General features: G+C 40.3%; 1 protein-coding gene across 1 annotated transcript in view; it reads left to right on the top strand.

The window, feature by feature from the left end:
* Positions 1-10,147, top strand: part of JAZF1 (JAZF zinc finger 1) — a 346,728-nt gene extending 336,581 nt beyond the window's left edge. The window contains exon 5 of the mRNA XM_069729918.1: positions 6,821-10,147. Within this exon, the coding sequence (XP_069586019.1) occupies positions 6,821-6,997 (177 nt within the window). The 3' untranslated portion in view covers positions 6,998-10,147. The remainder of the gene's footprint in view (positions 1-6,820) is intronic.
* Positions 10,148-12,807: the final 2,660 nt, after the last annotated feature.

Genomic DNA, 12,807 nt, shown 5'->3' with positions numbered 1-12,807 from the left:
GGGCGTCTAGTTTCCAAAATGGGGTCACTTGTGGGGGAGCTCCAATTTTTAGGCACACGGGGGCTCTCCAAATGTGACATGATGTCCGCTAAAGAGTGCAGCCAATTTTTCATTCAAAAAGTCAAATGGCGCTCCTTCCCTTCCAAGCCCTTTCGTGCGCCCAAACAGTGGTTTACCCCCACATATGAGGTATCAGCGTACTCAGGACAAATTGGACAACAACTTTCGTGGTTCAGTTTCTCCTTTTACCATTGGGAAAATAAAAAAATTGTTGCAGAAAGATCATTTTTGTGACTAAAAAGTTAAATGTTCATTTTTTCCTTCCATGTTGCTTCTGCTGCTGTGAAGCACCTGAAGGGTTAATAAACTTCTTGAATGTGGTTTTGTGCACCTTGAGGGGTGCAGTTTTTAGAATGGTGTCACTTTTGGGTATTTTCAGCTATATAGACCCCTCAATCTGACTTAAAATGTGAGGTGGTCCCTAAAAAAATTGTTTTGTAAATTTCGTTGTAAAAATGAGAAATCGCTGGTCAAATTTTAACCCTTATAACTTCCTAGCAAAAAAAAATTTTGTTTCCAAAATTGTGCTGATGTAAAGTATACATGTGGGAAATGTTATTTATTAACTATTTTGTGTCACATAACTCTCTGGTTTAACAGAATAAAAATTCAAAATGTGAAAATTGCGAAATTTTCGAAATTTTCGCCAAATTTCCGTTTTTATCACAAATAAACACAGAATATATTGACCTAAATTTACCACTAGCATGAAGCCCAATATGTCACGAAAAAACAGTCTCAGAACCGCTAGGATCCATTGAAGCGTTCCCGAGTTATTACCTCATAAAAGGACACTGGTCAGAATTGCAAAAAACGGCAAGGTCTTTAAGGTCAAAATAGGCTGGGTCATGAAGGGGTTAATCAATATTAATAATGAATAATCTTTTTTGTTGGTACATTTCTACCAACTTTGACTCCACGACTCTGTTTCCACAGCCCTGATAAATAGAAACTTGGATAAATATATTATCCTAATTTTGGAGGCACGGGGGGTCGTTGGGCGCCCCGGCCCTCTAGGGTCATCACTTCGCCCGCCCGCTCTCCTTTTTAACAAGAGCATAGCTCTACTCAGACAATACGAGGTGAGGGTAAAACAATGTTACCATATTTTATTGAACCACAAAACATGAAGATAACATGTAGAACAGTCCCAGCACAATTCCCAAGATGGTGTACATTACAGAGTCTCACCCTTCTGCTGACTCATCGGGATAAGAGCAATTGTGATTTTGGAGCTTCCAGGGTCAACTACCCCACCTGTGGCACGCAGAGAAGATGACAGTCCATCGAAGTACTTAGCCAGGTGATCGGATGGTCCCAACCTGGTTTCCCCAAATGTATCCATGGTGCCAGGTGACCAGATGGTCCCAACCTGGTTTCTTGAACGGTATCTATAGGTTACAGGTGACCGGATGGTCCCAACATGGCTTTCACAAACGTATACATGGTTCAGCGATGGTCAGTGAAGCACATCTGTATTCTTGCAGCTGGGGCCATGGTCCTCTAAGCTGGCATCCTGTAGAATGACAAATCTGATAGTCATGATGTCTTGGCTGCAGTACTGTAGCGTCTCTGAATGTTTGGATGTCTGGGCTAAATCTTTGGCACACCATACAGAGGCATGTAACCTCTTTTTATAATTAACAAATGTCCTTCATTCAGTATTTACAAGTAATGCTGATAAGACCATCAACGCAATTTTTCTCGCAAAAGGTTTTAAAACATATTTTAAGTCAATTTTTGCTGCTGATTACCAATATGAACTCCGTTTTTGGCTATCACATCAGGATTTCGAGATATTTTCATTTTGTGATGAAAATTACTCCTAATGTTTTATGATAAAAACACATGATTTTCGGTACTATATTTTGTATATTTTTAATCAAGGAATAACAAAGATGACAAGTCTATGTACAGCAAGTCAAATATACTTACAGAATTAAACTACAAAATATAAAAACACATATATATGGCACACAGATGAATGACAAATGGCAGTTATTTGAACTTTCTTTTCTTGGCTGATCTGTGATGTACAGCTTCTGGGTTGTCTCTCATCAAGCTTCAACAATAGTCAGCCATCATATGTGAGTCCCTCCAGCCTTGATACCGTTCTTCCATTGTTTTAATGTCAGGATGAAAACGCTCCCCTTGTTCCTTGCTCACTTCCCAAAGGTTCTCTGGAAAAAAGTCCAAATGGCTGTGTAAATAGTGAATCTTGATACTCATTCTACATCCAAGATTTCTCAGACTCATTAATAGCTCTTCCACAATCTCTTCATAGTAAAACGCTCCCCCTGTTCCTTGCTCACTTCCCCAAGGTTCTCTGGAAAAAAATCCAAATGGCTGTGTAAATAGTGAATCTTGATACTCATTCTACATCCAAGATTTCGCAGACTCATTAGTAGCTCTTCCACAATCTCTTTATAGTTGTCTGCTTTCTTATTCCATAGAAAATTCGGCACCACATTACAAAATGCATTCCAAGCTCTTTCTCCTGTCTCATTCATTGATGTGATAAAATTTGGGTCTCTCATAAGTGTTCTTATTTGAGGTCCATCAAATATTCCAGCTTTTTTCTTCTCTTCACTAAGACCAGGAAAAGTTGAACATATATAGTTAAAGCATTCTCCACTGTGATTGAGAGCTTTGACGAACTGCTTCATCAATCCAAGTTTTATGTGTAAGGGAGGAAACACAATGTCCTTCCTATCCACTACAGGATCATGGATGACATTCTTATCACCAGATGCCAAACTCTGTCGCTGAGGCCATTCAGTTTTCACCCAATACTCTGCTGTAGCTCTACTGTCTCAGTAGCACAGAAAACAAGGGTGTTATCATAACAAATGGGAATTATGCATGTTCAAAGAAAACATTTATTGGGAGACTAAATGAAAACTAAATTTACCTTAGTGAACCGTATAAACCGGCACTTTTTCATACACTACTTATATTTATCATGGAATTCATGAAAATGGGCTATATACCTATAGCGCAAAAACGTGATGTGGTAGAGAAATTATAAGATCAGATTTGAATTCAGCACCCTCAAATTAGTCTAAAACTGTTCTTAAAGTCCATGCCAGAATTTTTTTTTTTTGTAGACCAGTGTTATGTAATCTATTTACATAGTTTTTCCTCTATTTTCCACATCAACAAACTGGCTGGCCTAGACAATATCTAATCAGCATATCAGCAAACATTACTAGTCATCCAGGATAAGAGCACAATGTGTCACAGCAAATTGTCAAATTTACAAGTCAAAATTACCGGCTTATACAAGCAAAAGTTTGTTTTTTTGACCAACCAGAAAGAAACACAGGAATTAAAAAGTTAACATATAGATAAGTCTATTCTTCCTGGCTTGCTAAAAATAGATATCTGTCTAATGTATATATTTTAATTAGTGTACTGGATTTAAAAAACATGGTTCCCTCCTTGTCCACAGGTTGGGATGATATTACAGTACAGTCCCATTTCCTTTAATACAGCCAAGGTTCAATACCAAACACAAGCCATGAACAGCTGCTTCTGGAATAAAATTCCATATTTTTGTAAACCTAGATAACCTCCTATAATGCATTTGTATAGATAAAACCACATGTAGGGAAAAGGGCTGTATAACTACCAATTTATTTCTGCAGAACACCATATAAAAAGTGTATTTGTTGGAAAGTCTTTTCATTGTCACTTGTAGTGCCATTAAAAATGAAATTGAAAAGCAATAGCCGGACTTCACAACTTCATTTGCATTTTAGGTACAAAATGTGGTATCCTTATTTTTCTGGTATAGTGTAGAAAAACAGAATGGTGATGGATATAGTCAAGACATCCTAGACGTGTTATTTTTTTGACATATAGTACAGACCAAAAGTTTGGACACACCTTCTCATTTAAAGGGACACTGTCACCTGAATTTGGAGGGAACAATCTTCAGCCATGGAGGCGGGGTTTTTGAGTTTTTGATTCACCCTTTCCTTACCCGCTGGCTGTATGCTGGCTGCAATATTGGATTGAAGTTCATTCTCTGTCCTTCATAGTACACGCCTGCGCAAAGCAAGATTGCCTTGTGCAGGCATGTACTACGGAGGACAGAGAATGAACTTCAATCCAATATTGCAGCCAGCATGCAGCCAGCGGGTAAGGAAAGGGTGAATCAAAAACCCCAAAACCCCGCCTCCATGGCTGAAGATTGTTCCCTCCAAATTCAGGTGACAGTGTCCCTTTAAAGATTTTTCTGTATTTTCATGACTTTCATGACATGAAAATTGTTCACACTGAAGGCATCAAAACTATGGATTAAAACATGTAGAATTATATACTTAACAAAAAATTGTGAAGCAACTGAAATTATGTCTTATATTCTAGGTTCTTCAAAGTAGCCACCTTTTGCTCTGGTGACTGCTTTGCACACTCTTGGCATTCTCTTGATGAGCTTCAAGAGGTAGTCACCGGGAATAGTTTTAACTTCATAGGTGTGCCCTGCCAGGTTTAATAAGTGGGATTTCTTGCCTTATAAATGGGGTTTGGACCATCAGTTGTGTTGTGCAGAAGTCTGGTGGATACACAGCTGATAGTCCTATTGAATAGACTGTTAGAATTTGTATTATGGCAAGAAAAAAGCCGCTAAGTAAAGAAAATCGAGTGGCCATCATTACTTTAAGAAATGAAGGTCAGTCAGTCCGAAAAACTGGGCAAACTTTGAAAGTGTCCCCAAGTGCAGTAGCAAAAACCATCAAGCGCTACAAAGAAACTGGCTCACATGAGGACCGCCCCAGGAAAGGAAGACCAAGAGTCACCTCTGCTTCTGAGGATAAGTTTATCCGAGTCACCAGCCTCAGAAATCACAGGTTAACAGCAGCTCAGATTAGAGACCAGGTCAATGCCACACAGAGTTCTAGCAGCCGACACATCTCTACAGCAACTGTTAAGAAGAGACTTTGTGCAGCAGGCCTTCATGGTAAAATAGCTGCTAGTAAACCACTGCTAAGGACATGCAACAAGCAGAAGAAATTTTTGGGGCTAAAGAACACAAGGAATGGACATTAGACCAGTGGAAATCTGTGCTTTGGTCTGATGAGTCCAAATTTGAGATCTTTGGTTCCAACCACCGTGTCTTTGTGCGACGCAAAAAAGGTGAACGATGGACTCTACATGCCTGGTTCCCACCGTGAAGCATGGAGAAGGAGGTGTGATGGTGTGGGGGTGCTTTGCTGGTGACACTGTTGGGGATTTATTCAAAATTGAAGGCATACTGAACCAGCATGGCTACCACAGCATCTTGCAGCGGCATGCAATTCCATCCGGTTTGCGTTTAGTTGGACCATCATTTATTTTTCAACAGGACAATGACCCCAAACACACCTCCAGGCTGTGTAAGGGCTATTTGACCAAGAAGGAGAGTGATGGGGTGCTATGCCAGATGACCTGGCCTCCACAGTCACCAGACCTGAACCCAATCGAGATGGTTTGGGGTGAGCTGGACCGCAGAGTGAAGGCAAAAGGGCCAACAAGTGCTAAGCATCTCTGGGAACTCCTTCAAGATTGTTGGAAGACCATTTCCGGTGACTACCTCTTGGAGCTCATCAAGAGAATGCCAAGAGTGTGCAAAGCAGTCATCAAAGCAAAATGTGGCTACTTTGAAGAACCTAGAATATAAGACATATTTTCAGTTGTTTCACACTGTTTTGGTAAGTATATAATTCCACATGTGTTAATTCATAGTTTTGATGCCTTCAGTGTGAATGTACAATTTTCATAGTCATGAAAATACAGAAAAATCTTTAAATGAGAAGGTGTGTCCAAACGTTTGGTCTGTACTGTATATAAATGTATTCTTCTACCTTTCCCTCAGATTCAGTCACAGTGTTTAAAGGAGTTTTCCACGACTTTTAAAGTTATTGTTAATAGACCGAGGGTGGGTTAATAAAAAAACGACACTTATCTCCTGCAGCTACTTTGCACTTTCTTCTATGACCCCCGCCTGTTTCAGTGTATCATCAGCTGGGCAGGCGTGACATGGCCATTGCAGATAATAAGTGGATGCCTTCAGTTTTCATATGTCATCTGAGCCCATTGCTAATTGCCTACATTGGTGATGTGATGTCCCCTGTTGTTGTTGATACCCCAAGACCATTGGAAGACATTGGTTATTTTACTCCTCAGTTGTCTTGAACTGTAGCTGAGTCAGAGTTTTCTCCAAAACCTAAAGATGGCCATACACATGATATAGCTAATTGACTAATGTTTGATCAACCAACCGCTATCTCTCCTGACTACTCTATACACATGACCGTCCAACTATGCCATGAGCTTACGTGTTTCCAATAGGTAGAGAAGAAAAAGTCACTGCTAAACAGCTCTGGCAGCAGCTTATCGGATCAGATGTTGAAAATTCAAATTTTTTCTCTCCCTCTACATCGTCTGCAGTAGGACAGTGGGAGGCCCAAATACTCATTAAATGGCCTGCCGGTCATTCCAAAATCGGTGTATTCATTGATTTTCATCTAATCTGTATAGGGGCCCGCAACTTCAGGAAGTAGGTATATTTGCATATCTTCTTCACAAGGAGTATATCCTGTAGGTCCTCCTATACCAGCTGGCTGTCTCCACAAAGAGAAACAGAACCCCCTAGGTTATAGACATGTTAGAGATATTTGTCAGGACAATTTCCTGCCATATGGCCTAAACATAATTTTGAAAAATTCCATATTGCATTTTAATTTAACATCTGTACTGTTTTCCCTCTCACCCACAGAATGTAAATGGTATTAAGTACCACGCCAAGAATGGACACCGAACGCAAATACGAGTCCGTAAACCTTTCAAATGCCGCTGTGGGAAGAGTTACAAGACAGCTCAGGGTCTCCGTCACCACACAATCAATTTCCATCCTCCTGTCTCCGCTGAGATTATCAGGAAAATGCAGCAATAAAAGCTGAAGACATCTGTGCCAAGAAACCCTCACCAGCAGATGCTAATTATGAGAATAGCCACATTCTGGTTTTATTTTATTTTTATCCTTTATGTTGCATTTCAGGGGAAGCACTCAAAAGTCCAACAGAACCTACGTTTCAGTGCATGCTTTAATCAAAGAATTCCAGTTGTTTGGAATGATCGCTCTTTTAAGTGACCCTTTTTGTACTTTGCACATTCATTACCAGACCCATTTTCATTACTTTGATACGGTGCTACAAGAATTACACAAGGTCAAACCTTCTGCGGAGGAAACGAGTGTTTCTCTCTCCCAACCATAAAGACAGTCCAAGTGGTTAGGACGCATGTTGGGTTGTATAGATGTGATAGGTGACGTGGATGGGAAAAGTAATCTCGGCACTGAGACCCTTAGAACTATTTTACTGCCAAGTGAGTCTGGAGACCACCTGTGACTGGTGGCCAGAGGAGAGGACATAGCGTGTAGCTTCACCTATTTACCTTAGGTCTTGTATAGTGGTGTCGTTACTCCTTAGCCGCAGACTGGGCAACAGGTAGACTGATGCTAATGAGCATCTAAGAGGATTGAAAGTGGCATGCAACAAATCTTTAGAGCGTGCACTTTAAGGAATATTGGCCAGGTTTATCTGGGGCGGTAAGGTTCAGTGTTCTTTCATATGTGAAAAAATATATTCATACTGATGGCTGTATATCTGGTAATTATAATATGGACGTAAACCAATATAACCGATAATCTCCAAAGCCAAACTGAGGCACTACATGTCCCATGTGCACAGAAAAGCATTACTGGCCAATCAGGTGCTGGGTAGGAAAATTACGACTATAATCTGATTGGTTAATTTCAGCCCATATGTTTGTATAGTTGAAAAAAGACCATTAAGTTAACTGAAGGGATGGAAAGGATTAAAGGGCAGGGAGGTTTTGTCATCAGCTTTTATATATCACCGCCATGAATTGATCTGCCCTGTGTACAGTAGTAAATCATGGACATATGGCCATAAGATCTTATGCATCTCTCATGGGATGTCATATGCTAAGTCTATGGTTCCATCACCCCTCCTTTTATTGATGTCCATTACTCCAGGACATTGCTGCACTGACATTATCAGCAGTGATACATTCGGGGATTACCATTGTTTTCTGTAGATGACGCTGGTCGGATGCCGTTTGTTGCACGTGACTTTGGTTCCTATACAAAATCTTCAGAATATGATGGCCAAAGTTTTACAAGAATAAAAGCAGACGTGGTCACGTGTTATCGTTTACATGTGACCATATAACAACGGGAATCTGTCACCATAAAAATGCCGTCTAATATTCTGGCGTTCTATTATAGAGCAGGAAGATTGGAATAGGTTGATATTTAGTATGATATGTATTGTGGGCTGTGCTATCAGTGACTGACAGCCTTCCCACCGGTGTCCGCTCACAGACATACGCACTGAGACCACCCCTGGACCTCTGAGCCCAGAGTGAGAAGAATTTACAATGAATAAAATAGGAGTAATACTAAATCATTTCCCCAATAATAGATATCAAATTCTTCTGTTCTAGAAGATGGTGGTAGATGACAGATACAACGTGTTGAGCGTGACCGCTTCCCTTTATCCTTAACTCTTATGTACAGACGCTCAACACCTGAATGAGACTGGATGGGAAAGCTCAACCCAACAGAGTGTGAGGCTATGCGCAAATTGAGGTTTTTAGGGAATTTTGGAATGTATCCATTAGAAAAAAAAAACACCATGAAAATTGCTCCAAAAATGCTTGAAATACTCTTCCTATCCATGCCCGGTGTTAACTGTTTTTGATGAGTATTTTGATTCTTTCCACTTCATGTTTTGAAAGAAAGTGCATGTCACTTCTTTGAACAGCTCCTGATGGAATCCTCTCCAAACTAGACACTGTCTAATCAGTCAGCTGCAAAAAACACAAGCGAGAGCAGCATGATGTAGGGACAGAGACCCTGATTTCAGCGATATATCACTTGCTGGTCTGTTTAATGTAGCTGTGATAAAATCAATTGTCTTATCTGCTGCAGATTCAGCAGTTCTCTAAATGCTGAGATCTGTATAGCCCCGCCCACATCACTGATTCCAAGCTTTCTACACACTGTGCATAGGCAGAAAGCTGACAATCAGTGCTGTTACAAAGAGCTTATGAATATAGAGAACCACTTGGCTTCTGGTTTCCTAGTGATAATCTCCTTCTGATAAAACTGTGATGTTATTAAAACTACAGCAAGCAGCTGTGACACATCACTGGAATCAGGGTATCTTTTTCTGCATGATGCTGTTCTCAGATTATGTGTCAGAACCCTGGTGACATATTCCCTTTAGAAACACTTAAGGAGAAGAAAACCTCCAAAAATAGCATTTCCTGAAGTTTCTTTTGAAAATCTTCACTTTTTTGAACTCCTCAAAAAAACTCCATCTGAACATAGCCTAACAGGACTGAATATGTATGATTAGAAAACATCTCAGCAACCCTCCCGTAATAGCACTAAGGCTATAAGACTGGGCCACGGTGCAACCATAGAATCATTGGATGGTTAAGGAGAAGGATTTTTATGACTTTGGCCTTATTTAGGTCTTGGCCTCATTTTTATATACGTTTGGAAATATTTTTTTAATTGTAGAAAATGAGCGATTTTTTTACCCTCAATTCACCTAAAGAAAAAATGGACAAAGCGGGCCGATAAAGCCACAATATTCCCGAAACTTGGTGTAAGTAGAAATGTCTCCGCACATAGTTATACATATACTCTCCGCACTTGTGGGAAACTGAGCTTAAAACGCTCTTGATAAACTCGAGTCATTTTGTTACAGATTTTTACTACCACGTTAATCCTCTCGTTGTTTTCTGATGACAGGCGCTTAACGTGCGCATAAAGCCAAATGACCACCACGTTGAGACTCGCTAACCTGCCTTACTTGTTAATCTCAGTATATTTGGTATCAGTGGCGTGGGTAATGGAAGTATAAATAAGAATGTCTAACATATTATAAGAAAGATATTTTCATACGTAAATGACATACATATAAAGGCTGCGCTTCTATCATTTCCTATTATCTTGCTTATCCTATTTTTGTTACCATTTAAAGTGCTAAAATTCTTGTCTGCAACTAGCAAAAAAAAAAAAAGAAAAAAAAATGAAAATGGATAAAAAATATATATAAAAAGTTCAATGTTAATGAAGTTGTGTGGTTTACAGTCAGCACAGTATAGTAAGGATTTGACTTGGTGCCAACTTTCTGTTTTGGGCCAGGAAACCAGGAAATTCTCTCCTGCAGTGAAAGGCTGGGGCTTGGCATAGCCACATGGGCACACATGGGCGAGAGTGTCTAGTAGCTTAGTGGGTAATTCCATTTGGCCGGCAAGACAATGTTGATATTGAGGGAAGACTTATCGTGGTTTCTCTACCCACCAATGAAAACTTGTCCATGCCACCCTAGCCATATATAGGTTTCATATTTCAAGCAGCATTGCCGGTTTTAGCCACACAGGAATTAATAAAGGTAAAGCCAATGTGCTATAAAGAGTAACATGCCAGGTCTGGCACACCAGTGTGAGGAGACTTAAAAGCCTTGCATGCTCCTCTAGGAATATGATAAATGTCTCTTCAGAGAGGAAGAGGACTTGAACTCTAGCGCCACCTGTTGGAAGTAGCAATCCTACAAGTCATAATCGACCCTCTAACGAGCCTCCATAGACTGGTGTGTCAGACCTGGCATGTCACTCTCCACCAAGGAGAAACCTTATCCCTTAGATCCTAGTCGTAGCCTCCCACCCAGCTAAATCAGATCTCATACTTTGTACTAATGAGGGGCAACACCCTAAAACACCGTGTCTGCAAATTGAGATTCTGTTTGGCTTTTATCCTAAGCCATATTTTAAGGCTCGTTAACAGGTTGATTGTGACTTGTAGGATCGCTACTTCCAATAGGTGGCGCTATAGAGTTCAAGACCTCTTCCGAGACAACTTGCATAAAGAACAACATAACCCTCAAAAAAAAAGATGAAACTGTTAATTCATTCTTCACCACATCATATTGCTATGAATTAGGGCTTATGCACCCGGCAGATACACCTTACTGGCCTAGTACATTTTTATTAAGCATCTTCTGTACCTATTTTTTTTTTCCATTATAGATTCTTTGAGAATCGATTAAAACAATTTGTGGTCTTCTAGGGGAGAACATGGTGCCTGATGGAGGACCATACAACAGCAAACTGAGGACCTAGGGGTCCATGAGGATTTCTTGTGCCATTTTTATGTATGACGGGGTATGCCGTAGTCTAGACATTACAAGAACGTTACAGGGATTCAGTGGGTTTCACAGCAAATGATAAAGAGCCACTGGTTGTTGTGTAGAAACCTACTTAAAGGGAACCTGTCACCTGAATTTGGCAGGACAGGTTTGCGGTCATATGGGCGGAGTTTTCGGGTGTTTGATTCACCCTTTCCTTACCCGCTGGCTGCATGCTGGCCGCAATATTGGGTTGAAGTTCATGCTGTGTCCTCCGTAGTACACGCCTGCGCAAGGCAAGATTGCGAGCATGCAGCCAGCGGGTAAGGAAAGGGTGAATCAAACACCCGAAAACCCCGCCCCTATGACCACAAACCTGTCCTGCCAAATTCAGGTGACAGGTTCCCTTTAAAATGCAAAAAATATCCTTTTATTTTTCTCTTTTTTTTCTTTTAGCTGCTTAAGACAAGGTCTAAGTGCAAGAAGGGCAAGTGCAGCGACGTGTAACGATAGTCGCAGGTTTGTGCCATTTTTAAGGTACAAAAGTGGAGCACAAATAAAAAACCGGGACTAGTCCAGGCTTCAGGGTCGACTTTTCTTACATTTTCTAAGCGGCACAATTTTTCTTATTTTAGAATCATTTATGATAACGGGTAATGTTTCCCTTCAGAATTGTGCCTGACTATATTTTAGTAGGATGTATTTTGGATTATTGGGGTTGTATATATTTCACCGCTTCCTCCATGATGACAGGAGTCACTCGGATAGTGATGGAGAGCGGTGCGATCGGCTTCCTATAACGTTATACATGTGTGAAGTGTCCATGAATATGCAAAACCTTTCTTGTTCTGTCTTACAATCTCATATGATAATGTCTTGTTTTCTATGGAAGAAACCATACTGTGTCAGCTTTTCATTTAGCCTGTAGGAATTTAAAGGAGAACTAACTCCAAGAAGACCTACATTATAGATTAAAAACATGACAACCATAATTAAGATATCAAGTATTCTGTAGTTAAAATCAGAGGTTCTTGTGTGACGCTTTCTGCAGTGTTGCCATAGGGATAGTGGATGTAAGGACAACCAATCAGAATTTTCCTTATGTAGTCTAGAAATAAAAGCTGGAGTCTGATTGGCTGCTGTGATGTACAGTGATACCATGGTAGCAGTGGAGCGCTAAAGCAAAAGGCCATTAAAGGGGTTGTTCACCTTTGCAGACTTCTTTTTTTTCTTACTTACCGTAAATGCATATAACTGGGGCTATCTGTCTTTTTCTCAGCTCCTCACGGTTGATTTAAGACCTGAGTGCAGGGAAACCAAGAGCCTGTAAAAGCCAAACAGGGCAACATTTTTAATGACACCCAATTGTGAAAATGATTTTTAGCCTCAAATATTTTCATTTCATTAAATAAATATATATACAGCTCTGGCAAAAATTAAGAGACCACCACATCAAAACCCTGTCATGGGCAGCCCAATCTCCAGACCTGAACCCCATTGAAAACCTCTGGAATGTAATCAAGAGGATGATGGATAGTCA

The sequence above is a fragment of the Ranitomeya imitator genome, chromosome 6, assembly GCF_032444005.1.
Source record: "Ranitomeya imitator isolate aRanImi1 chromosome 6, aRanImi1.pri, whole genome shotgun sequence".
Lineage (NCBI taxonomy): Eukaryota > Metazoa > Chordata > Amphibia > Anura > Dendrobatidae > Ranitomeya > Ranitomeya imitator.
Note: the sequence above shows the minus strand (reverse complement) of the source record. Positions and strands in the feature narration are given on the sequence as shown.